The sequence below is a fragment of the Rhinolophus ferrumequinum genome, chromosome 16, assembly GCF_004115265.2.
Source record: "Rhinolophus ferrumequinum isolate MPI-CBG mRhiFer1 chromosome 16, mRhiFer1_v1.p, whole genome shotgun sequence".
NCBI classification, from domain to species: domain Eukaryota; kingdom Metazoa; phylum Chordata; class Mammalia; order Chiroptera; family Rhinolophidae; genus Rhinolophus; species Rhinolophus ferrumequinum.
In genome coordinates, this window is record NC_046299.1 from 30,278,036 (window position 1) to 30,305,992 (window position 27,957).

General features: G+C 37.8%; 1 protein-coding gene across 1 annotated transcript in view; it reads right to left on the reverse strand.

Annotated features, from left to right (window-relative positions):
* Positions 1 to 27,430, reverse strand: part of TNKS2 (tankyrase 2) — a 53,954-nt gene extending 26,524 nt beyond the window's left edge. Inside the window, 11 exon segments of the mRNA XM_033130249.1 lie at positions 858 to 936; positions 1,024 to 1,115; positions 3,457 to 3,578; positions 4,602 to 4,788; positions 8,209 to 8,275; positions 10,201 to 10,295; positions 10,616 to 10,691; positions 10,855 to 10,891; positions 12,758 to 12,853; positions 15,627 to 15,851; positions 27,122 to 27,430. Of these exon segments, the coding sequence (XP_032986140.1) occupies positions 858 to 936; positions 1,024 to 1,115; positions 3,457 to 3,578; positions 4,602 to 4,788; positions 8,209 to 8,275; positions 10,201 to 10,295; positions 10,616 to 10,691; positions 10,855 to 10,891; positions 12,758 to 12,853; positions 15,627 to 15,851; positions 27,122 to 27,311 (1,266 nt within the window). The 5' untranslated portion in view covers positions 27,312 to 27,430.
* Between the last annotated feature and the right edge of the window lie 527 nt (positions 27,431 to 27,957).

The window sequence follows — 27,957 nt, forward strand, 5'->3', positions numbered from 1 at the left end:
AGCACATTTAGAAAAGAGCCTTGGGGCCACCTGGGGGAAGGGATCTGTATTTCTTCTCCTTTTACTCAGAGCAGTTCCATTCTTTGTTATATAACCAATTTCTACTGAACATTTTTTTAAAGAAGGCAAGGACCTATGGCTAAAAACTGTGAAACTATTGAATTAGGTGACTGTCATCTCTTCCAATCTGGGATGCTATGTGTTTCTTTTATTATTATTATTTTTTAAATTCCTGGGTAAGAAATGACGACTTCTAGCCTTGACAAAAACATAATTATTCCATGACTAATATGCTTTGTGTACAAATGCCAACTAAAACCCAGTAACTTCCCAATATGGGGAGCTAGGTTTTTAATAAAATAATTTACTTTATTTCCTCCTGTTCTAAGTTTTCTGGCTTAGTCACAGAAATAACAGAGCATAAGAAAGTCTGTGGTTGGGGTAAACAACAGGAAGTCACCCCAGTAATCAAGGAATAGAAGATAAAAGACTGGAAAAGATGATAGACCAGAATCAGTACATCTCTAGCTAGGGATATTTTCCTGAAGAATATACTATTAGGAAAAGACCTTAAGGATATCTTGACCAGTGGGATACGGTTAGAAGGAATAGATATATAGGAAGGAAGGATATATACAGAAGGAAGGACATATAGGAATAATGTACTTTTGAGTAAATCTATAGGCTTTTTAGAAAAAAATTAAATAAAGTACCTGCAGGACTATTGTTAAGTATAGATTAAGAGGAGAAAAAGTAATACTTATGAGAGAGTAAACAGGTTTTGGAAGTCAGGCATTTCATCTGCTAAATAGGAAATAATTCACTGGATTACCAAAGATTACCAAAAAGAAGTATACCTTCGCTTCATGTTTCACCACTACTTCAACAACATCATTATGAGCTTTCTCAGATGCCACGTGTAGAGGGGTCAAGAATCTTAAAGAGAAAAAGTCAGCCAAACAATGAATATATTTTCAAAAAAATAAACTGTCAATAATTTTTGATTATTAAAAGCATACTTACTCTTTAGTCTTTTCATTGATGTTTGCTCCTTTTCTTAGCAACAGTTCGCATATTTGCTTTCTTTTGGGGTACGGAGATGCAGCAGCACAATGCTAGATAATTTAAATTGCAGCATTAATCATGGACGATATATGACTGATTTTTATTTAAGAACATTTTATATTTCCAACCGAGAAGTTATTTCACTTCTTTGTTTTACTTTTGGCTTTAACTTTTTTTAAACTTTGCTACTCAAAGAGTTTCTATTGGACAGAACGTGCAACGATTACTAAATTCTGGCAGGGCCTGAAAAACTTATTTACCAGATGATATCTGTTACTAAATATTCTGATCAAGCTTTATAGTTGTGTTACATCTTTGAAAAAGCCACTACTAATGTGATGAAAAATTCCAATTTATGTGATCAATACTCCTTTCAAAATTGTTCCCATATTGCAAAATGTTTATGATATTTTTTTAAAGGTTAAATTAACAAAACACTCCAAAGGCTGGGGTTTCTTTACATAAAATAACAGCACTCATCAGCTCTGGAATCTGCTTGGTAATAGCACCAATGAAATAGCTGACAAGATGAGTAGTGTTTATTTCTCTTTCAAACAGTTACTCCAGAATAAGGAGCTTAGATTACCTGTTTGGCTAAATCAGTGGTAGAAAATGATACACTGAATTGGGTGCTGCAGCATCTATGTCTATCATGTATCAAGGAGGAAGGGGAGACAAGAGGTAGGGATTTGCTAGTTACAAACCTAATAAGTATGTCATGGTCGCGTCCCAAATCTTTGCATCCTCAACATCCAGGATGATACCCATACAGGTGTTCAACAAATGTCTGAATGAGTGAATGACTAAATCAATGTATGTATATATGTTAACATAAAATTGAAACCTGAAAATTCATGGGATAAATGTTTTGGATAATTGTTAAGCTAAGTTCTACACATCTAAATACACAGTACACATGAAATTTGTTCTGGTTTTGACTTGTTAATAATAAAGCTTAGCTGATCATCATGACTTTGCTACAGATTCATGCTCTAATGTTGTTGACAACAAAATCATTTCATTGCCCTCAATAAACCATTTCTAATTGGTGAATATAGCTCCTTTAGTATGTTATGAGTAATCATCCCAGGACATCACTGTAGCACACAGAACGGAAATAAACTACGTATTTCCAAGAATTCTTGATTACATCCATTTCAAATTGCACCCCTACTCCTTTGCTCCACCCCAGGACAGGGCCTGTAATCTTTGGAAACATGGAAGACACTGCCCCTGACCACAACTATCCAATACTTAACTCCTAGTATGTTTTAAAGTTAATAACAAAAAAAGCTGTTTAATAGCAGAGTATTTAGGGGAAAACAACATGTAGTATTTACTCTTCAGACCAGAAAATTTTCCATGTCAGTTTTTCCAAGTTTCTCTGTACCATCTTAATGCTGTTATGATTTTAATTTTGCAGTAGCATATCTTATTAGTCTGTAGCTATTTTTTTAACTTGGAAATTTTTTATAAGAAGCAAAAAGGTCTAAAATGTTTTATAACTAGGTTTCTACATACCCTTCACATAGTTTACATCATGGCATAAGGAAGAAAATTAACCATAAAAGATATTAGGAAAGTAAGGCTACTATGAGTTAAATATGCCCCTAAACACATTCATTTACTCAGGGTCATCTTCCCTCACCCGAAGTATATTCTGCAATTCATATAGCAGGACTTTGTTCCTCTTAAACTTCTACTTCTAAGGTGCCTCTGATCACACCAGTCCCTTTCCTATCTTCCATCACTTATCCTTACTTTATCCATTCTTCTCTGATAGCTTTTCCGGACTGCCTGGTTCTCATTTACTTTGTTATAGTTCCACACAGAGGTTATTACCTCTATCAGGGAAGCAGCCTCTACTCACATACTTCATTCACACAGTATAGAGGGGAGATATACAGACTTCAGATCTAATTTTGAAAAAGATCACAATACTTGAAGGAAAACCAAGTGATTTTATCTCGACGGCAGAATTATTTTCTTTCTCATTATTTTCAGTAGCTTCAATCATAAACATTTTCAATCATAAACATTTATAATTTTTATACTAAAAGAGCAAATAGTATGTATCATGTATGATAATAAAAAATTACACATAACATATGCCAGTATATAAATAAAACTTTTTTCTGGAAAGATACTCAAATGAATACTAGCACTGCCTTTTGGGGAGTGAGGTTGTCTATTTTCCTGTATTGTTTGAAATTTTTTCTTTATATACTATGTGCAGGCATTAATCTTTAAAAAGCATAGATTTTTAAAACATATTACTAAAAGTAGAACATTATGACAATTATCCTGTATCATCATCAGAAGTAGGACATTATCATTATTCTGGCATGTTTCTGGTTACTGTATTTTAAAAACTTAAATCTGAAACATTACCAATGCTGTTTCATGCGTTTGAGGATGCTTAAAATTCACCATTTCCAGAGAGAGATGTTTTTTGATTCGTGTAACATCAGCTTCCCGTGCAGCTTGCAGCAAAGAGTGGCCTTTAAATTCATCTAGATAAAGAAAAAGCATTTAAATCTGCATGAGAATTATCAAATTGATGGGCCTTACATGAACTTAGTAAAAGACGCTTACACCAAACATAACCCCTGAAAAGGGAGACAGTGGTATTCTTGTTCCTCTCAGTTATGACCCAGTCCATCCCCAATTACATACATGATTTAGCATACGGCCAACTCAAGGACTATTTTGGTTTGGAGGTATCTGTGGTAGGGCAAAATATTCCCAGACCAGAGAGTTCTGAGAATTATCCAAAGCACAGAACTTTTCTCAGTGAAAAAATAAAATAAAAAGTGATCACAGTCCCTGTACTAACATTATGGAAATAGCAGATGGCTTTGCTCTCACATCAAAGAACTGGGGACTAGACAAGCTGGATATTTCCAAGAGGCATCTACTGATGAACAAATGAAAGAGGGTTATTTTCTCGAAATCCCTCTGTTTTATTCATCAGATTTGTGAAACTACCCATCATATCCTTTGTAACTCCAGAATTATACAAGTTTCCTACTTATGTATAGCAATACTATATCTGAATTAGGTGACAATTTTCTACTACATCTATTTCAGCTGCAGACAGAGAACCACAGAAGTGCTCAGATACTGAAGAATATCAAATGGTAAATCTGGGGACTATGTTTATAAAATGGCAATTCTACAAATAACACTAATTTCATGGCAGATTATAACTAGAAAGTTACATCAAAGATAGGAACAAAATCCCAATTTTTTTTCCCAAAAGCATACCAACTATAAGACTAATACATATAAAAAGTGTTTAACTTGATTTGAAAAAATAAACACAAATATATTTTCTCTTCATAGCATCTAAAGAGCAGAATAAGTAGAAACTTCCAAATGATTTATAGTAATATCCTACTCTGAGCAACAACACATATCCACGGCTAAGGAAAATATTTTTTATTTAAAAATTTCTAGAAACAAACAAGAAAAAAAACATTTTTTGTTTATTGATATCATAATATCCTTGCTAAACATTCATCATTTATACTCACATGCTAATCTTTCTTTTAACTGTGGTGTGGGAGCCAAGTCTATAGCACTTTTATTGTGACAATTCAGCAGTGTTGGATCTGCGCCGTAACTTAGCAGAAGAGAACACACTTCAACCCTGTTCTTAGACGCTGCCTCATGAAGAGGTGTGAACTGCCACAAGTCCATTGCATTTACACAGGCACCGTGCTGGGAAAGTAAAGCGTATAACTAGTGTTTAATTTTTAAGAGAATTTATATTATTAGTACTCTGTAATTTAACATCATGCAAGCTTAAACAGGTATGTTCCCAAAGTTCTGTTCTTAAACCAATTATTTCAGAAAAAGAATACATTTTTTTCCCCATAGAAGAAACAATAGCTGGTTGCTAGGTCTACCCACAAAGGCCTATTTAACTCTTTAATCGTTAAAAACAGTTAAGAATGAAGTTTTAGATGTAACATGTATCTTTTCCAAGAATTAATTTTTTCCTTTTTTGAACTATAATTTACATATAATAAAATGCACAGTTCTTAAGTGTATATATATATATATATATATATATATATATATATATATATCTCCACAGTGGATGCCTGAAACCACAGATGTACCAAACCCTATAAATACTATGTTTTTTTCTTATACATACATACCTATGATAGAGTTTAATTTATAAATCAAACACAGGGAGGGATTAACAACAATAACTAATACTAAAATAGAATCATTATGAGAATATACTGTAATAAGTTATATAAACGTCTCTCTCTCTCTCTCTCAAAATATGTTACTGTACTGTACTCACTTTTTCACTTAAAGGAAGCACTTTACAGCTTCTCTCTGGCATATCCAAACTACCATCATCAGTATTGCCCTTTGGGGCCACTATCAATTAAAATAAGGGTGACTTGAATATAAGCACTGCAATACCACGACAGTCGGTCTGGTAACCAAGATAGCTACTAAATGAATAATGGGCAGGTAGCATACACAGCATGGATACGTGGGATAAAGGGATGATTTATGTCCCGGGTGGGACACTGCGAGATTTCATCACACTATTCAGAATGGCACGCAATTAAAAACTTATAAACAACTTATCTGGAATTTTCCATTTATATTTTTGGACCACGGTTGACTGCGGGTAACTGAAAGCAGAACAGCTGATTGGGGGGAGGGGGAACTACTGTAGTTTGAGGCGTTTTAACAAATGTACATATTCGTGATATCATCACCCAATTCAAGATATAAGACACTTTCATTACCCCAGAATGTTCCCTCATGCTCCTTCCATAGACAATTTCCGCACTCATTGTGATGTTAGCACCATGTATTACCCTTACCTGTTCCTGAATTTCATAAAAATGGAATAACACAGTATGCACTTTTGTGTCTACCTTCTTTCCCACACAATGTTTCTGAGATTCATTAATGTTGTCTCAATAATTCATTTTTATTGCTGAGCAGCATTCCATTGTATAAGAAATACCATAATTTACTTACCCATCATCCTGTTGATGGGCATTGGGACTACTTCTAGTTTTTGACTATTATGAATAAGCTGTTATGAACATTCATGTACAAGTCTCTTTATGGACTCATGCTGTCGTTTCTCTTGCATATATCCCTAGGTGAGGAAGTCATTGGTAGATATATGTTTAGTTTTATTAGAAACTGCCAAACACTTTTTAAAGTGGTTGTATTAATTTTGCATTGCCATCAGCAATGTTTGAGTTCCAGGCTCTACTGCCTTGTTAATCCTTGGTATTGTCAGTCTTTTTAATTTTAGCTATTTCCAGGTATTAGAATTAGATGCACCACAGAAGTCATTCTAGTTCAACCTCTCTTCAAATACAAAATCCCTTCCATAGCATTCCTGCAGAAGGTGAACCAGCTACTTATTCTTTTAGTACTTTCAACCAACATAACTTTTTATACTTTGTTGTTAGAAAGTTCTCTTTTACATTAAGTTAAATGTATCAAAATCACTTAAATTTTGACCTATTGGGCTTCTTTGGAGCAAAAATAATTAACATTCTTCTCTGCAATATTTGAAGGCAACTACTATGTTTTTCTTTTAGTCTAAACACCTTCAGCTCCTTCACTTATCCTTATCAGATGGTTTCCAGACTTCCTATCACCCTAGTGGCCCTCAACTAAATATACTCCAGTTTAAAAAATTCATTTAAAAAAACACTCAGAGACTAAAATAACAAAAGATTCTCAATGTGGTTTGAGTGTGAAAGTAACAATGCATCCTGACACTACTTGTACTGGTATAAAATGTTAACTTTTCAAGCAGTCACATCACAACCTGTACAGTATCCTGGTCATGAAAAGCAATCACAATATGTCTGCTGTTAAATGCCAGCTTCTGTTGGCCAGATTATCTAGCAAGTGTTGCCAACTGACTCAGCATTGCCTAGGACCTCTGCCTGTATTTTCCCAGTCTCCATCTCCTTGCTTTCTTCTCATTTTCCTGAACTTGACTACTTTGGTAACTCTTTGCACCCTCCTCTATCTGTATGACCTTTCTTCAGCCTCCCACTCCTATTTAGTAAAACACTAGGTATCAGGAAAATGCCACTCAGTTGTCTGTAAAAGTCCCACCGCAATCTGCCTGAAGTTTCACTCTCATCCACAATTACATTCCAAATATTGTGCTGAATTCAAGATTTAGTTTTACAATAAGCAAAAGCATTACTGCTATAAATACATAACATTGTAACCACATTATAAATTTAAAAAGGCTTATGGACTACTCAAGGGTATCTAATCATTATAATAGTTATTTCTGTGAGAAATGTATTCTGTGGTAGCACCTGCCCCAAAGGAAGCTCAGAGGCTTTGGAAACAAATGTCCTCTTTCCTTTCCCATGACAGCTGCTGATAGAATGAGGAAAAGTATTAAAGGGGCAGAATAGGTGCAGAGTGAGAGAAGTCTGAAGAGTGTCGTCGAATGCATATATAGAGACTGGGGGACAAAAGGAAATGGATGTGGGTAACGTCCTTGGATCCGTATCTTATTCTCATCCAACAGGGAGCAAAATATAAGAATTTATTGCCAGTCCTGGGAACCTGTTTGTTAAACAACAGCCATCCCGCATACTGCAAGAAGTAAAGCTCACCAAGTGAGCTGTTCCAACTCAAAGTACAACTAGGCAAGTCTTGCAAATGTAACTGATGGTTTTAATAATACATGATTCACTAAAAATTGCTTCTTCATATTTTCCAAGTTTTAAAACTTCACTTTTAGCCAAAAATTACAGAATCACTTAATCTGCTATTTGTAAGATGGTAGTGCTACTTTATATTTAAAATGTTATGGTATCTCAAAAATCTCAAGCAGACAGATGCTAACCTATCAGTCATCTACATTTTATAGTAATTATAAATATTCCTATATCCACCCAGCACTAAAAACACACAGAAAACAGATATACTTAGTGCCAGGTGGATACTTGTCTTATCGGGGGGGACACTTCATAAATTATATAAATGTTCAACTACTACACTGTACACCTAAAACTACTATAATATTTAATGTCAATTATAACTGAAAAATTAAAAAAAAAGACATGTTATGTATTTAAATTATAATTATTAAAAAAGAACAAGAGAACTAACCTTGACGAGAAGTTCAGTTACTTCGTAATGACCATAGGAGCAGGCATTGTGTAACGGCACCAGATCACTACAATATGAGAGAAGGGAGAAAGCCTTTTATTAAAGATTCCCTAGGTTTAGTTTATTTAATTTTATTTAACTTTACAGTTAGATTTAAACAGCAAATGCCTTATGTAACCTTCTAATAATAAAAAAAAGTGTAAAATTTAATAACACCCATTTGAATCCTAAGTCCAACAAATTATAACTTCCAAGTTTCTTTCAAATCCACCTTTTCCCCCCACTGCTGCTGCCACTGTCTTGGTTTGGGCCTTTAATATTTCTCCCTGTACTATGAAATGACCCCCACCTCAATTTGTCCTCCAAGCCATAGCCACATTTTCTCAAAAGATAATTGGATGTGGTTACTCCATGTTTTAATGTCCTTCACTGGTTCTTCCTTGCTTTCGAAATATGGTTCCAACTGCTTAAGCTGGCATACAATGATCTCACTCTATCTAGCCTTACCCTTCAAAGCACTTGCAGCTTCCTGAATAGCTCTACACATACTATCCCCTGGGTGTAGATTAGATTACCCTCCCTCCTGGATTACTTCACATCTTCTCCAAACTCAGCGCTCAAATACTGGCTCTTCTCTGAAACTGTTTTTTGAGATTCTGCAAGGTAAATTGCTATATTCCTTAACAAAACTAAAAACTACTTTCTTCAGGATGGCAATGGAAGAACTTCATAGAAGGTACAGTGGACCCTTACTTAAAACCTTGACTTATACCTTTAAGTCGCTCCTCCTTGGGGATCACGCACAATTAATTACCACAGACACCATCATGATGGTCTCTGGTGAGTGATGGCCACCTATGGCTTAGTCTTTAGTTCTATCTGTTCTATCTTTAAAGGCTCATGACATTCCTTACCATTTTGGTTTTACAGTTTCTTACCTGAGCACTAATTTCATTTCCAACTATTTGCTAGCCACCTCCACCTGAGTTCCCACCATCATCTCATAAAACCGAGAGTTCTAAAAGTAAACTCAACGTTTTCCCCGAAAACAATTTTCCCTCCTGGATGTTAGTATATGTATCACTGGGTCTCACTCATTCAGCTTCAAAATTTGACATGTAGTTACCTTTTTATTCCTTTCTCTCTCATCATATCCAGACATACAACAAATCTTATCCATTCTTACACTGTAATATCTCTTGCACTGTTTTCATTTCTATTTCCTCAACCACCACCACTACAGGTCTTTATTATATCTGAACCACTACAACACTCACTCTCTAACTGCTCCTTTTGCCTCTAGTGTCCCTCTCCAATCTACCCTACAGATTGCTGCCAGAATGCACCTCCTAAAACTCCTCTTTTAGAATAAGCATTCCCCTTGCTTAAGATCCTTCGATGGTTATCATGGCTCACAAAATGAAGTTTGAATTCCTTAGGCTAAAATATCAAGTCCTCTAAAACCTGGTTCTAACCTATTTCTCCAATCCTGACCTTCATTTTTCCCCATGTGAATCATGTGCTTTAGCCAAGCTGGTCTGGTCATTGTTTCTTAAATATGCTGTAATATCTGCTTTAGTACCTTGTCTCACACCAACTCTTTCGCACACAGCAGTGATGTTTCCTAAACTCTCTGCTTTCTTGAACTGAGTGCAGGTCATGTACCACCTCTTCCTGAAGGATTTCCCAATCACTAGTTATCACTGAGACCCCCGCCCCCCAGGAACTCCTATAATACTATCCCTCCTTACCACCTCACACTTAGTAGAGAACCTGTATTGTTAGGAATACTTTAAGGCCCTGAAAGTGTAGTGCTAGCCCTAAAAGTGGTTGCCTTAATGTTTTATAATTCCCCGGTCCTCAGAGCAATCTGCAAATTGTTACATGTTTATGCTGTTTAGTAAAAAATATGATTTTTATAAGGTTACAGAAATTATTATAAGGCTAGTATAATAATATTTGAGAAATCCTAATTTTTGTTCAAATACTTACCCTTTATCTTTTGCATGGACATCAGCTCCATGTTGCAACAACAGCTGTACAATCTTCACTCTATTGTATCCTGCTGCCAAATGCAACGGAGTTGACTGAAATATTAATCAGAAAAATTAATGAAATTTAAATAGTGTCTAAAAAGAAGGGTGGAAAATCCAAATATGAGACCATAAATCCAGATTAAAACTTTATAACTTCACTGTGTAAATAGTTATCAATTTAGTTTTACAAAATCCAACACATACTCATATAGTAAACAACTAAATGTTTATTATTAATAGTTTTACTAAGTTTAAGAATTACTCCAAAAGAAAATATCAGCATTCTCATCAAATGTTTTAATTTATAATAAGATAAATGCACTTTCATGTTACCAGGAGATGAACACAAACTTAGTTGCAAAAGGAAGTACCTTTCTACCATCACTTGCATGGCAGTTGACATTTAATGGTGTGAGTAGAGCCATCATTTTTTCCTCATTGCCACTCCTAACACACACAAAAAAAGTATTAGCAATTTCTAATCTTTATCAGATCTTATCTGAAGACATTTATGTGAATATTCAAAAACATTAATTTTTTTAAAAAGTTTGCTTATTGTAAAATAAATATTTAAATAGTAAAGTATTCATAGTACATATTTATAACACACCTGGCACTTTCCAACAGTTCATCTTTCTTATATTCACCTGCAAATTAAGGAGAACAGAAGCAGAAATTAAGAAAATTTAATTACAAAAGTAATGACAGATTTATGTATAAAGATGCTCACTGAACTATAGCTAAAATAGATAAATTGTAAATAAATTTCCAATAAATGGAAAATGATTTAATCAATAGATTATGCAGTTTAAAAATATTTATGAAAAATACCTTTGTTATGAAAGTGAAGAGTCAATGTTATATAATGAAGTGCAATCACAATTATACAAAAACAATATGCACAGAAAAAGAAAAGCCAAGAAGGAAATACACCGAAATTTTAAGTTTGTCTTAGGTGGTTGGTCATGGGTGAGCTTTTCCTTTTCTTTTTACTCCTTAAATTTTATAAAACTAATACACTATTTGCCTAACACAAAATGCATCCACAACTTCATTCAAAACCCAAACAAAACAAAATCCAACCAATATATCAACATTCAGAAATGATAAAATATAATCCATAACATCACCAACTGAACATAATCATAAACATTCTTGTGAATCTGTAAGATTTTTCAACATTAAAATTGTTTTTATTACAATGCTATTTTAAATTCAGTCAGCCCTCCATATCTGCAGGTTTCACATCCATGAATTCAACAAACCTCACACTGAAAACGGTATTTTCAATCCATGGTTGGGAATTCGTGGATGCGGAGGGCCGACTGTATGCACTGTTCTTCGGTCATTTTATATAAGGTACTTGAGCATCCACAGATTTTTTTGAATCTGTGGGGGGTCCTGGAACCAACTCCCCTCAGATACTCAGGACATCTGTATGAGGTGTAATCAAACAATACCATGAATGCTGCTGAGTGCCATACAACGGAAAGGCAGGGATCTTCAATATGGAAAGCGGCACGTCGAACCTTAGTAACAGTGTGACAAGTTTCAGCTTGTTCAGTACAGTCAGTCGGGTATGAGCTATGGCTGAGAGAAGGTGTGTTTTAAAGTGTGCGATAAACAAACCATGGATCATGAACAATGCATTAACATGAAATGGGCAAACATTTTCATCCTCCATCATGACAACGCTCCGTGTCACACATTGCTTCTGGTACAGTAATTTCTGTCAAATAAAAACATTATGGTGTGTCCTCATCCACCTTATTCACCGGATCTGGCACCATGCGACTTCTGGCTCTTCCCCAAAGTCAAAATGACAACGAAAGGTAAACGTTTTGAATCGATTCAGGACATCGACGCAGCCACGACAGCACAACTAAAGACACAAAAGAGGACTTCCAGAACTGCTTCAGAAAGTGGCAAGAACGATGGGATAAGTGTGTTCAAAGCAAGGGGGAGTATTTTGAGAGGGATTAACGGCAATGTGTCTTTTACTGTGATACATTTTTAAAATTTAAACATTCACTGTATTTTTTGATCACACCTCGCGCGTATATATAAATAAAAGCAGGATTAAATATAAACTCTTTATGCCTACAGCTTTTATATTTACAATGAATACAAAAAACTTTAAAATTAATACAATTTAAATTAACATAATTCATAGTGTTTATTGATTTGCTGAAATGAAATCTAAACTGCTGCCCACAATATGAACTGTGTACTGACAGCTAGTATAAAGCTTCTTTTGAGCCCCCAAATTTTTTTTTTTAAAGATAAAAAGCATGTAATAGTGAAGGAGGAACATCAATTTAAAAAGAAAAAAAAGCTTTACCTTTTTAACACAAGAATCAAATGCCAACTGTTCAGAGGTAGGAAAGAACATCAATTGAACTGATACTATTAAAAAAATCTAGCCGAGGTGACTAACTGCAGGAAGCTATCTACCTAGCAAGCTCACTCTTTACATTCTTCCTGGAATACCCAGAGAGAGTACACAGACTTACCAGTCAGCACTGCTTTGGCAGACGGGTCTGCTAAATCCAGGGCTGTCCTTCCATCTGTATTTCGGATGGTTGGCTCAGCTCCATGCTGTAAGAGTACTGCAAAATAGCAACACTACCTTTTTCAAGATGATAATCACGACATTTTTATTTCAGTAAATCATTTTCTTCAAATTCTGGTTCAGAAGTCTCAAGGTTATTTAAAGACCTTTCATATTTTGATACTATGGTAAATATTGTATTTTACAGATAAGACTATATAAAAGTTTCATTATTCAATGTATTATATACACACTAAATAAATGTCCCCTAAGCTTAAAGTCAGATTTTCCTTTCCTAGACAAGTGACTAAGGACAGATAAGAGTATGTGAGGAAATAAAAGGCAAGTTTGCTTGAAAGCTTGTTTTCTCATTTCAAATAAATACTGTCTATGTTAGAAAGATTTTTCTATCATAACAAAAATGAAATTTCTAAAGCTATGGATAGCCCAGGAATAGGGATCCGTGGAATTAAAAGAATTAAAAAAAAAAAAAAAATCACAATTCTTTAAAAAAAAAAAAAAGAAACAAAAGTACTCTCTGTAGGGTTAACAAACCCCAAATCAAAACTGCTACATTATAACCCAAAGCACATTAAAAAGATCTGTGTTATACTCTGTATTGTTATTTGTTATATAAAGATATTCCGGCACACTCTATAAAGAAGGAGCTGGGGAAAGAATGCAAATACCTGCAGAAAGGGAAGCCTAGCTCCCGTTCTTTGATAGGGTTAATATTCATTCTACTATTTGTAACAGTCCTGTCCAGCAGAAGTAAAATGTGAGCCATTTACATGACCCACATGTGTGATTTAAAATTTCTAGTAGCTACATTAAAAAAAGAAACTGGTTAAATTAATTTTAACTCATCTTATTTAACCCAATATACCTAAAATACTATCATTTCAATATTTACATTTATAATGTAATCAATATAAAATTGAGATATTTACATTCCTTTTTTTCAAATGAAGTCTCAGAAATCTGGTGTATTTTTCCCTTACAGCACATCTCAATTTGGACTAGAATATTGCAAGTCCTCAGCTACCATATTGGATAGTGCAGATCTGTAACTTCATTTGGAAAATCCCACATTATTTATATTTTTTATTTATATTATTTTTTAAGGAGGGTGCAGCTCATAGTGGCCCATGTGGGAATCAAACCAGCAACCTTGGTTGGTGTTATTAGCACCACACTCTAACCAACTGAGCTAACCAGCCACCCCTGGAAAACCCTGCATTATTAAAGCTGTTAATAAGTCCGAGATTCAGAAACCAGAAAAGAATTCTGAACAGAACGCAGTAGCAAGATAACACATAGGACAGGAGAACTGTGCAGAGGTTACTAGGTAATTTATTTCGTATCTTTATAAATTACCTAATTTAAACTAAGCTGTTGATTTTGATATAATCAGTGATTTGAGGTTTGGGGGACAGATGAGGAAAATGTAAGTCCAGCATAGAGCCTTTGGACTTTTCCTAGTGCACAGTATTGGTTTTCTACCGGCCTCAAGGATTTCAATTGTCCCTGATTTGCATCAGGCGATAGAACTAAGGTAGCAGGGTCCAAAATCCATGTTAGGTTCAGAAAAGTCAATACCAGGTTAATGAAAACTCTCAAATAAGCAGCCTTCTCACATATAATTTTCTGTCAATGATCAATCTGTTAGGCAAATCCTATCATATTTATTAAAATATTCTAAATGACTCATAATTTTCCCTTCAAATGCTTCTTCAGTTATCCCGCCATTTCCATTCTCCTACAACAACCCGAGTTCATGCCCACATCGTTTCTCACCTGGGTTACTGTAGTTTCCTAGCTAATCTCCCCAATGGCATCCATTCTACCAGCCCCCTACCAGATCACTCCTAACACACACTACTCTCATTGCACTGTTCTCTTTCCTAAAAGTCTTCAATGACTCCATACAACCTACATTAGCAACATCAAGCTCCTTAACCTGGAATTCAAAGTTCTTTATAAACAAGTACCTGCATACCTTTTCAACCTTTCTCCCACTACTTCCTGGAAAGGCTCCTGGAAGGAGTGACTTAACTCCAGCCAACTCACTGTACTCATCATCTTCTAACACTACTGTTCACGTCTCCCACGACTTTATCTGGTTCTTTGAGTGTCCTATCTCCCCAAAGAACCCAAATTTCTAGAAAACGGGAATCCTGTACTCTTATTCTCTAAAGAACGTAAACCTACTACCATACACAAAAAGACTCTAGGGCCGGCCCGGTGGCTCAGGCGGTTAGAGCTCCATGCTCCTAACTCCGAAGGCTGCCGGTTCGATTCCCACATGGGCCAGTGGGCTCTCAACCACAAGTTTGTCAGTTCGATTCCTTGAGTCCCGCAAGGGATGGTGGGCTGTGCCCCCTGAAACTAACATTGAACACGGCACCTTGAGCTGAGCTCCCGGATGGCTCGGTTGGTTGGAGCACGTTCTCTCAACCACAAAGTTGCTGGTTCGACTCCTGCAAGGGATGGTGGGCTGTGCCCCCTGCAACTAGAAAGGGCAACTGGACCTGGAGCTGAGCTGTGCCCTCCACAACTAAGATTGAAAGGACAACAACTTGACTTGGAAAAAAAAAGTCCTGGAAGTACACACTGTTCCCCAATAAAGTCCTGTTCCCCTTCCCCAATAATAATAAAAAAAAAAAAAAAAAAAAAGACTAAGCAAATAGTGGTTAGATTAAATCACAAAGTGTTCCTAAGTATTTAAATTCAGCCTAGCAGAATTTGATCATATTAACAAATGAAGTCAATTCAGATTCAGAATAGTTACAAACAATTTCAAGAAAATTATGGAGAGCAAACAGTCTTACCGATGCAAACATCAATCTTTCCTTTAATTGCAGCTTCGTGGAGAGGAGTGTAATTCCAATTATCACGAGCATTTGGGTCTGCACCGTGTCGCAGAAGGAGATTGACCACTTCAGCATGACCAAAGGAGCATGCGTTATGTAGAGGAATAAGGCCCCCATCATCACGCGCTTGGACATTCGCTCCATTCTGAAGCAAATATTCAACTACATCTTTCCGCCCAAAGCCTAGAAGAAAACAAATTACCCACATTTAAATCCTCAAAAGAAAATATATCAAGTTAGAATCAATAAGTAGAAGCCATGCTAAAATGTTTCTGGATGGAAAATAGTAAGAGACTCAACAATTCAAGAACTCATTGATGAAAAGGGGATCTGAAATGTATCACTAACTTATCTTACTGAGAAATCCAAAGGGTCTCTCCAATGCTTTAAGTAGTACTAACTTCAGAGAAAGGTTATAAAATAAGTGACTGAAAGCCTAAAGTTCAAACGTTTCTCACTCTACCTACAATAGCATTTCTAATTGCAAATACAGAGTTCTACATATTTAGTGTACATTTTCAGATGTTCAAACTACCCCTTCCCACATCTACCTCATAAAATGTTTCTACTAAACTGGGGGAATAGGGAGATATAAACAGAATACGATCTGCTTACAGTTTATCTTTGTCTAATACCGAAGACACAAAGAAGTGATGGTAGGCAAAAGTGTGAATCAGGTGTCTTCAAAGGAGCCCCTACTTTGCACAACACAAGCAACTTCTTTCTAGGCAGGAGGCCTCCTTTGGAAAACCATGTCCCATGGTTCTGCTGCAACTGCCCCATATGAAAAAAAGTCTGACAACTCATTTATACTGGTTTACAGATTAGTACCAATGAGCTGCAATCTCTTACGATTCCCACTAATAGCATTTAAAAACTTTTTATAGCTAACTGTGAAATGAAAAGGATTTCAGGCATATGTTAAAGCAGATAGGGAGGTTTACGTGTGTTGGGAGAGAAAGAAAGGACGTTCTCGCTCATCTGAAATTTTGTCAGGATATTCTTAAAACCACCAAGCCTGATAACTGAATGAGAAAGAAAGGTACAATCATTCCAAGGTGTATGCCTGGGGCTGGCCTGGTTGCAGTTTATGGAAGAGTTAGACGGCTGAAGAGATTAACTAGATTCTTTGTTAGTTTAATATTGCTAGGCTCTGTCACAAAGACAGTATCTTTGCTTCTCCCTAGTCTCAAAGAGCTAACAATTTACGATGGTGAGGAACAGTAAGAACCAGTAATTTCAATACAATAGCCATAACAGAGGTATATGTAAAATGCTATTAGAGCTCAAAGAAGGGAATACCTAAATTGGAAGAAAGTAAAGAATAGGAAGAGTTATCCCAGAGGATATTCCAGCGATGACATCTGAGCTGAAGGCTTATGGGAAAACTAAGGGATCATTAGGAGAATGAGGAGGAAGGAGCTGAAAAAGGGAAGAGTACTGGAGTCTAAGCAGAAGAAACAAAATGTACACAGGCATGGAAGCATGGAAGAGCAAATCATTCATGATAGCCAGTACACAGACTGCCCAAAAAGGTAGATGTCAGATGTTCTCCATATCTATGACTTCACTTTCTTTGCATTTTTTTAAGATTCCACAGATAAGTGGTATCATGCAATACTTATCTTTGTCTGACTTATTTAACTTAGCATAATGTCCTCAAGGTCTATCCATGTTGTTGCAAATGGCAAGATTTCATTCTTTTTTACAGCTGAATAACATTCATGTGTGTTTACTAAATTTTCTTTATTTATTTACTCGTCGATGGGACACTCAGGTTGCTTCCATGTCTCGGCTACTGTAAATCATGCTACAATAAACATGGGGATGCAGGTATCTTTTCGAGTTAGCATTTCCTAATGAAATTTTATATAAAATTCCAATATAAGTCATGTTCACTGCAAACTAACCAGTACCTGGTACATGGTTGGCATTCATAAAGATGCAAATTAACTGAATTCAACTATTCAATTTGAATCTTCCTCCTTCCCCTCACGAAGACCCAAAGGAAATTATCCCTGTATTCTTGAGTCACCTCTTGGAAACAGTATAGCAAATACTCGTACAACACATCAGTGGTATTTGAAGGACAAACACCTACTTAACATTAAAAAACAAAAACACTATTCTACATCCTCCTTTTTAAAAATCTAATAGTATCCCAGAAATTAACTCCTATCAGTACATTTTTATTGGTTGGAAGTTATAACTAGCTCCTTTCTCATGGATTGGGAGGTTGTTTCTCATCTTTTGGTACTGCACATAGTGTCACCAGGAGTAACTAAAGAGAGAAAATTGAAAGCATCTGGTGACTTCTTTAATTTGGGAAAAGGAGAAAAGGAATGGGAGTGACTATCAGATCTCTGAGACACAAAATAAAACAGGAAATTTTGTGGGATAAGACGATTTGTTTGTGAAAATGTTTAGTTTGAGGTGCCTGTGGAACAAACACCCAATAAATAAAAGGTTCTGTGGATCTTGAACTCAAGAAACCAGTATGAGCTAGGGGCTGACATTTTGGAGTCGCGAACATAAAGATGCTATTTGAAGCCGTATGTGAAAATGAATGAACATGACTAGACAGCACTAGTTTTCTACCTGTTTTCTTGAAAGAAGTGTACTTTCTGTCAAAGAACAATCCTTTCTCACCTTACACTGTAGTTCTTTCTCACCTTCAAGGTCTTTGGTCTCTTCCCACCCCCATCTATCCCCTCTCTAAGTTCCTAACAGTATGTAAACATGTTCTATATCTTCCATTTTACAAAAAACATTTTCTTTGAATTCACACTTTTATTTCTCTCCTTCCCTGCATAACCGAATCTCTAAGTGTTGTCAGCAATTCTTCATCTCCTACTCATTCTTCTCCCAAATTCAATCTGGCATCTGCTTCTTCCTTACAACTGCTTTCATCAAAGTCACTTATAATCTCCATGTTGCCAAAGCTAAAGGACAATGTCTGTCCTCACTTTACGAGACCACTCAACAGCATCCAGTGACTGACGACTCCCTCTTCCTCGAAACATCCTCTCCAAAGTTTTCATGGTATCACACACTCCTGCTTTTCTTCCTGTCTCATCCATTCATTTAACAAATGAACAGGGAATATTTGCTATGTGACAGACACTTTTTTGGGTGCCTGGAACATACTAAAGAACAAAAGAGACCAAATCCCTGCCTCTGACGAACTTCTATGGAAGTATGGGAGATGAGCAATAAATTTAAAAAATAAGTATATTAGAAGGTTGATTAGAAAAAGAGCAGGGTAAGAAAGGATCAGGGTGTATGTATGGGGGCGGGCTGTAAAGTTGAACAGGGAGGTCACCACAGGCCTTGTTGACATACAGACATTTGATCAAAGACTTGAAAGAGTGGAAGTGAGCCTTATTGGCCAACAGTAATAAGGCCAGAGTGACAAGCTGAGTGAGAAAGAAAGAGACAGCAAAGTAGGAAATGAGGTTAGAAGCAACAAGGGCCAGATAGAGAGGCTTGAGGACCACTGTAAGGACCTTGGCTTTTTTACTCGGAGTCACTGCAGGGTTTTGTGATCAGTTAACATGATATGACTTAACATTTGAAAAGTACCCTCTGGCTGTTGTGTTGAGACTAGACTTAAGGGTGTTAAGGGTAAAGCAGATGAGAGATTGTGGTGGTTTAGATTATAATCTGGTAACACTTGTCAGAGTAAGTGGCAGATTCTAGGTACTCTGAAGGTAGAAGCAGCATAGTTTTATAATGGACTGGATGTGCGATGAGCGTAAGGGTGAGAAGGTGAAAGAGAGCAAGGACAAGGGTCATAGATGACCCCAAAGTTTTGGACTGAGAAATGGAGGGGTGGAATTGGCATCAATTCAGATGGGCAAGACGGCAGACGAAATACGTCTGTGACAGAAGACGAGTTCAAATTTTGTACGTGGCCTATCTCTTTGAGGGCTTCTTGCTTCCTCCACCCAATTTCTAAATTCTGGGATTCCTCAAGACTCAGTTCTCTACCCTCTTTTCCCATCTTAAATGATCTCATCTACTCCTATGGCTTTCAGTATCACCTAGATATACAATCCCTAAGTTTAAATCTCCAGTCTAGATTTTTCACCTGAATTCCAGACTGTTTACTAGACATATCCACTGGGGTATTTGAAAGGCATCTCAAACTCAACATGTTCCCCAACTTCTCTTCATTTCCCCTGACATTTTCCTAACCCAACCACCATTGTCTCCAGCCTGAACTATTGCAACAGTCTCCAAGCTGGGCCTCTCATTTCCAATTCTGAGCCTAGTGACCTTTTAAAAAACAATCATCATATCATATGCATTTAAAATAATTCAATGGCCTCCCACTGATGCTCTCAGAATAAAATTCAATGAGTTTACTGCGCCTACAAGGCCCGCTGCACAACGTGAATCCACGTCTCTAACTTCATTTCCTACCATTCTTCCCTTTCTGAACTACGATCCAGTTTTTTTGCAGTCGTCAAGTATGACCTGACTTCAGGGACTTGCTACATGCTGCTCTTCTGCCCGGACTGCTCCTCCCTTGCTCTGTGTATCTCTCACTTCTACTCATTGTCTAACCCGTTTAAATGCCACCACCTGGTCACCTGATCAGGAAGGCCATCACTGATCATCCTGCCTAACTAAAGCAGTCCATTCTGCCCCCCCCCCACATTATTTCCTATCTTAACATTCTATTTATTTTCCCCTTTCTTCTCCACTAGAATGCAAGTTCCAGAAAAACAGGGATCTCTGTCTTTACTGTTCACAGCCGTAGCCTTTGACATGTATTACAATTTGTAATTATTGTTTACTCATGTCCTGGAGTCTTCATTTCCATAAAGGGCAGGAGCCACGTCTATCTTAGTTCATCATTACTTCCCCAGCGTCCTTCATACTATGTGGCACACAGCAATTTGTTGGTATTTGCTGCATACATATGTGATGATGAGAAAAGGAGACTGAGAAGTACGTAGTAGTACTAAGAAAGAATGGACCTGCAGAGGCCAAGAAGGAAAATTTCAAGGTGGGCAAGGCCAAATCTGTTGCCCTTATGCTCTGATCTGAATCTTCCTCATCCTTGCAGGGCATTGTCGATCGTACTGTTCTCCCCCAGTAAGCCGTCCGGAATTGCCCCCAGTCGAGGGTTCTGCTATCCCAGCCACTCAGCACCCACCTGGAGGAAATGCTTTTAGAAAATACTTCTTAAATTGGAGAGTAAGAGAAAAGGAATCAGAACAAAGAAAGATTAGTAAAGGTACCCCTTCCTTCGGAAAGTTATTTGATGTATCCAAGCACTTTTAGAAGAAGGACCATTATTTCTTCAGTGGTACTCAATACATCTGAAGTAATCAAAATGGTGACTCACAGGCTAACTTCCCAAAAAAGGAGAGTGAGGTGGGCACAAAAATAGCTTTAGAAGAACATCTAGTTGTTTTCAAGAGATAGTGTCAATTAAGAAGATACCCGTTCCAAAGGATTTGCAATCTAGCTGAAGAAAGGTCAAGTAGTAACTAGCCTTTTGTCTAAATGTCATTGGGAAGAGAAGAACGATGCTTAAAACCAGAGTCAAAGAAGGACTCAATACTGGTATGTATGACTAAATACTGAAATTAAAGTTTAAGCTGGAGAGGAGGTCCGGGTAGAGGAGTGAAGTGATTTTATCTATATAGTCACTAACAGTGTAAGACACAGGTAACTTCCACTTCTGTAACTTTGTATCAGCGTGGCTCCCTAGCCATGAAGACACCTGTCTGCAGACTGACAGCAGAAACTGACATGTTTTTAAAGTCACGTTGTAAGTACTATAACATATGAGCAGAGTTGCTACCCTGAGAGTAGATGAAGAGCCTGAGATTTGATTGTTTGAACCCACTTTTTGGCATAAAAGGAAATTATATAGAGGGGGTCAGTATGCAGCTATTTAAAATTTAAAAATCTTCCACTGTTAAAAGTTTGGTGAAACCTTTAGATTCAAGATGCTTCCCAAACTGACGGCTAATCCCTGATGAAATCCCCATTCTTATGGCCTCAAGAATAGTTCAAAGCATCTTAAGTACGCATTTCTTGAAGAAAAAAATAGCTTTGCAGGGTATATTCTGATCATGTTCTCACTAGCCAGGTAGAACATGAATAGGCATATCCTTCGAGTCAATGCCAATCTCCATATCCTAAGGATCTCTTTACAAAGGAATCAGAAGCGTAAAGGTAGTAGTCATGGCTGCTCAGGATATATTGTGGTTTATTTTATAATTATGGAAGAGCAGTCATCTTCAAACACTGCTCTACGTGTGAAAATCCTGATGAAGTCGTACACTGAGTTTGAATCCACTATATAGCACTGACAGTAAAATAAACAAGGCTTATTTGGAAAGTAAATTTGCTGATCAATAAACTGTGTCACTTAAGGGCAGATACTGTGTCCTGTTCATTTCTGTTCCCTGGCCAAGGCCAGTATCTAGCATATAGTAGGACTTAGTAAACATTAGTTTAGTGCATGTCTAACACTTTGTTGCCATAGTAAGCAAATGACCCACACAGAGAATATGGAGTTGATGATTTGTGATCACTAAGAAAAGCAGTCTATTCAACTTCTCTCGTCAGGTTTCATTACTATCTAGGTACCATCAGTTTCAGCAGTTCCAGGATATGTCCTGCCAACCATGACTATTGTTAACAGTATCATATTTTACTGCTACACTGGAAACATCCACTCATCTGAATGGCTTCCAAAAAGCTGTAAAGCAGTGGAAGTCACTACAGAGAAATCAACTTAGACTCTTTTGTAAGTTTCCCTGAGATCCACCGCCTCCTCTCTTTTGCAGGCCAAAAATGGGATAGGCCATTATGGTACAATTGGTCCAATATGAAATGATAGTGATGTCTTGCCAATATAAAGGTAGGCTGGTGTCATACACAGCTGTCAGAAGAAAACAGTCAGACACAGAAAATGTCAATTCAGTGCCATGAAACAGAGAAGGCTCCTCCTGCGTCTGGGAGATGGGATGTATAATCCAGCAGCCGTCAGCTGTGACTCACACAGCCAGGACTCCTGTCCGACTTCTCCCAGGGATGTGCTTTTAAACTTCTCACTTACCAGGAACTTTAGTTCACAAAGATCGAGAAAAGGTATGCCCCACCCGCATTTATTTACAATGAGGAATACAAGGGAGAAGGTTTTGCCCAGTTCAACTTGACAGATATACCATCTGTGTGGTCAGAGTAGGAGAAACCTGGGAAAGCGTGCCATGACCTCTGGGATGATGAAATTCTGGCAATCTGAATGGGGAACTACTGAAATAAGCACTCCAAACTACTTGTTATTGAAGTCAACTGCTTACCTCTAAGTCCAGCAAGAGCTGAGGAAAAAGGTATAGCTAATATACTGGGATCTCTGCTAAGAAACATTCTGAATTCTTAAATATACTGGTCTTTATTTGATACTGAGGTTTTCTACTGATGCAGGATTTAATCACCTCCCACAGTAAAAACCAATCCAATAGGAAACAAAAACCTATAGTTCTAGTCCTACATAAAGAATGTGGGTATATTTTGTGTTCCTTCCATAATCACGATGTTGTTGTTGGCCTATAACCAAAAGAAGAAAATGCTATTGAATTGTTATTGGAGGTCTTTAATAATAAATGGATAATACCATTTAGGGAAAGGATACGGATGGCAACCACAAAAGCTATTACATCTTTGGGAGCTGAGCTGTTAAAACCTTCAATTGGGGGTATCATTCCACTTTTTTATACCAGTTAGATTTTGACCTATTGGTCCAATTGCCCACCCTATGCAGAAATCCTTTCCACAACATCTCTGAAAGATGCCAATCCAGTCACTGCTTGGATACTTCCAGCCAATTCCACAGCTGAAAAGATTGTTAAAGGCAGTACGACTCCTTGTAACCTTCCATCTACTGGCACTAGTTTTGACTGCTGAAGCCACAAGTCAAACCCACGCACTTTTCTACTGGACTGTCATCCACATATGTGAAGACAGTAACATTGTCTAACCTTAGTCTTCTTTCATCTCTAGAATAAGTAACTCTAGTTTTTGTATCTGTTGCTTGTATAATAAATTCCAGGTGCTCTAATTCCATTTCCCTCCTGTGAATAATAAAAAATCCCTCTTATATGCAACTCACACAATTGAATATAACAACTGAAGTTCAGTCTGACTGGTCCAACGTACATGGCTAAGTATCATACTACAAACACAGAACAGTAACTTAACAAACTACAAATACAAAACAAGTGTTATCTTGTTGAGCTAGAACTCTACAATGCAAGCTTTTTCAACTTGTCATTCTTTAAATATACTCGCATACATATCAATCATCTCTTTCCACCATCTGTATACCTAAATTCCTTAAACCTAGTAAGTGATTTAACATATTTCTCTACTGAGTGATTCTCTGCACAACCCCTAAAATAGTTAAGATTCTCAAGCCACAGAATTCTATTCTACCCCACCCCCAACCCCAGTTCTCAGATTCTAGAGAATGCTATGTATTTCTTTCTTTGGCTAATATGCACAATAAGAGGACTTTCTCCCACAGTTTCTGTCCCTCTTCTTTACTTCTCAGAAGCACGTTCAGAGAAGCAGTCTCCTTTACTGAAATCTGCTATTTTCTAGGGAATTATCCTGTCAAGAACTTCAGATGCTATTGCTTTCAGCAAAATTAGAGCTGCAGCCTCCCTACCACCAACTTGCCTCTACAAGTTTTGTGATGTGTCACAAAAAAACCATTCATATCCTCTGTGTGTAGGGGAGGGTATGGGGAATAGGGAGCTGGCAGTGTAGTGACTGGGAGGAAACAGCTCTTACCGTACGACATGACTTCTTAAAGCATATTTACCTACAAAATGTAATTCAGTTCAATAATAAAAAGCACCTAACAGAAGAAAAGTTCCAGTTTATGTTGAATACTTTTTTCATTAAGAGAAGAATTCCTTTGGGGATGGCAATTTTAATTGAATTAAGTATTTTAGATGAAATATTTTACTTTTAATTGAATTAAATATTTTAGATGAAAAGACAGACGAAATTTTTTCTAAACTGTTCTTCTATTATGATCCATTTTCCTTGGTCTGCATTGATCTTGCATTCTTGTTTCTTGGACATCAAAACAAAAAGACAAAAACATGCCACCCCCCTCAAGAAAACCTCAAAACTTTAATTGGCTAAAAAAAAAAAAAAAGTTCTCCCCCCCCCATAGCTTATTCTACAATGTACAAACACAGGAAGCTGCTTAGTCAGGCAGCTATACAGTTCTACTCTACCTACACTGCGCTTCCAGTGGCACACTTATATGCACATTGACTCACTACCCACAAAAGGTATTATAAAACGTATTCTCCATATACGAAGAGAAAACGCAGCTGGATGCATTTATTTAAAAATTAAGAAAACATCTCTCTCATTAATCTAATAATTTAGATTGAATTTATAAAGCTAATTAACAAGTTTTTTTTGGTGTGATTTAGCATTTGCAACTTCTACACAATTTTTTTGTGACTTTACATTTTTTCTTAATTTTTAAATTTAAAAATTTTTCAGTAACAGCTGACACACAATATTACATTAGTTTGAGGTGTACAACATAGTGATCCGACATTTATGTAAGTTACAAAGTTAATACACCTAGGTTTAAATACAGGGCTTTAAAGCTTTGGTTTAATGTAGACCATTAGTAATTTATCTTAAATTCTTAATCTTATAACCTGTACCTCAGAATATAGGTAAACTGTGAGGGGTGGGTTTGCTCATAAAGTAAGTTTTTTCTATTTTAGACTGAACAAACCACATGAAATCTATGTAGAAAGTACTTTGATGTAGGGACAGAACTGAGGATCGGATGGTGGAGGAGGAACAAAATCAATAAGAAGCTAGTCCCATAATCTTAAACCTCTAAATATTACTATTTTCAGATACGAACTCATTAATACACCAAATTCTTGAAAGGTAACAACTAAGATCTTCCTTGGTTATTTTTATCTCACAGATCAAGTGAACAGAATCTAAGTATAAGTAACACTACCCTTTGGATTACATATCAGTTGGTTATGACAATTGGCCAAATCAGTTGTTTAAATGTTGACTACATGGTCAAACTGGACAATCCAAATTAGCGAGGAAAGGCAGCACCGAACACTAAAATTTTAGGCCAAATGGCTGAACAAGATATGACTTTAGTGTTCTCCCCCTTCTGCTGTCCAGAGTCTGTTTCTAGTTTCCCCTCCACCATCCCTCAAACCTTCTCCTTTTAAAAAGGCTCCCCAGTGGGAGGGAACCCAACAAAGTTGTAATTGATCAAGAAAGCATACCTCCTAACATTTTAAAATAGGGACAGGTTAAAGCAAACAAACCTCTAGCTGGTAGAAAATGTAAAAGCAATGTCTGTGAACAGGGAGAGCTTTCTTATACTCCTTCTCTGCTCGTCATTCCTACTCCAAAAGAACGGAGTGCTTTAAAACACATCCTTCTGCCTTTTCAAAAAACAGTATTTTAAACAATGATGTAATACACGAAATACAAAACTAGGACTATCATAAGTATGAGAACCTACTCCCGTTTTCAATCATGCATGGCTCACTTGAGGACAGAGGTAGTCACCATCTTTTCTCAAAGTGAAAAGTGTAAGTGCTTTATAGAAATAAGTTATGTCTCATTTCTAGTTCTTTTAAATTCCTCAATAAAATTTAATATGCTTATCTCATAAAGGGAACCTAGTAAATATTAAAAGTAATTCAAACGACCTAAATCTCAGAACAAGGTGAGGTTAGTCCCAATTTTAATTCCAGATCCTAGCTAACAGTACCTGCACGATCTTTCCTTTCTTCCTACTACTTTCCACCCCAACTTGTGTGTGTGGCAGAGACTACCAGCCCGCACCCAGCCTAAGCCAGATCTCGGTTCTACCAAACTTGACAATTTCTAGTTCTAGTCTCTCCATAAAGTTACTAATGACTGACCACCTAGATAAACCCATTAACGCAAATATGTCAACAATGCTCAATTAAGCTACTCCTTCTAAATTACATCTTTGCATTTTACAAAGGTCTTTGAGACCTTAACCCAAAAGATTGAGGAGTTACAGTGGAACTTGCAAGAACGACAGATTTGGGATAACTGGCCTTTCAAATCACCATGTCTACTACGTCCCCTACTCTTTCTCGAGTGCAGAGGCCTTTTAGGGTAGCAAGATCGGAAGTTGATACAGGTATTGTTTATACAAAACAAAGCCAAAAAAACCCAAAAACCCTCCCAGTAAGTGCGGCACGCTGCCCCACGGTCCCTTCTCCGATCTCCCCAAGTCCCTACTTGACGAGGGCGGAAAGACCAGGACCGGAGTCCCAGTGCTAAAGGCCGGGTCGAGGATCACTGTTTGTTTCGAGGCTGCGAGCCCGAGTGCACAGGTGGGGGTCGGGCGCGAGTCGAGGCGGCGCTGTCCTGGTTACCTGCGGCGAAGTGCAATGGGGTGGATTTCCTGCCCGCCGTGTCGCGGCTGTTCACCTTCTCTGGCGTCACCAGCCTCTTGACTCGCTCCACGTCCCCGTTGCGGCACGCCTCGAACAGCTCGCGGGCGGCCGGTTCCACGGCCTCGGCCGCCGCGCCCGCGCCCCCGCCGGCGCAGCGGCGGCCCGACATGATCCTGGCCGCCGCCGCAGCCAGCAGCAGCGCCAGCAACGGCAGTAGGAGCCCCGGCCCCGCGAGCAGGAGGGCGAGGCCCCCCGGAGGAGACGCGCTCAGGGCCCGGGCCGCTCGGTTCCCTGATGTCACCGGGCTCGGCGCAGTCCCATGGCCGCGCCGCCGCGCGCCCCCAGCTCGGCCCAGGGAACCCCGGCTGCCCCGCGGCGGCGGAGGCAGCGCGAACAAGCCGCTCGAGCCCCGAAGCGATGCGACGGCGGAAGCTGGCAAGGCCCCTCCTGCCAGCTCCGCGGAGTCCTGGGAACACACGTGACGACGTGCCGTGCGTGCGCAGTGGTTGGAGACCGGCCGGGAAGGTTTCTGCGAGCTGGGCCGCGCGGAGGGGCTTGTGGGAAATGTGAAGCGAGAGCCTGTGGCACCGGAGGAGAAGGGGCTTCGTCCCACCGCCATTTTTGTGGTGGGTTTTGCTGAAGTCGGAAGTTTCTGCTTATTGTCTTTTTAAAAAGATTTCTCGAGCTAAATTTCCTTACTGTTATTATACCGAAAAGAGCTCTTGAAAGTCCCCCCCCCCGATCTTGCATATTATTTTGGAATTCTTAGTGTGGGAAATTCCGTTTCTTTTAAGTTTCCACAATCCCATTTTCCT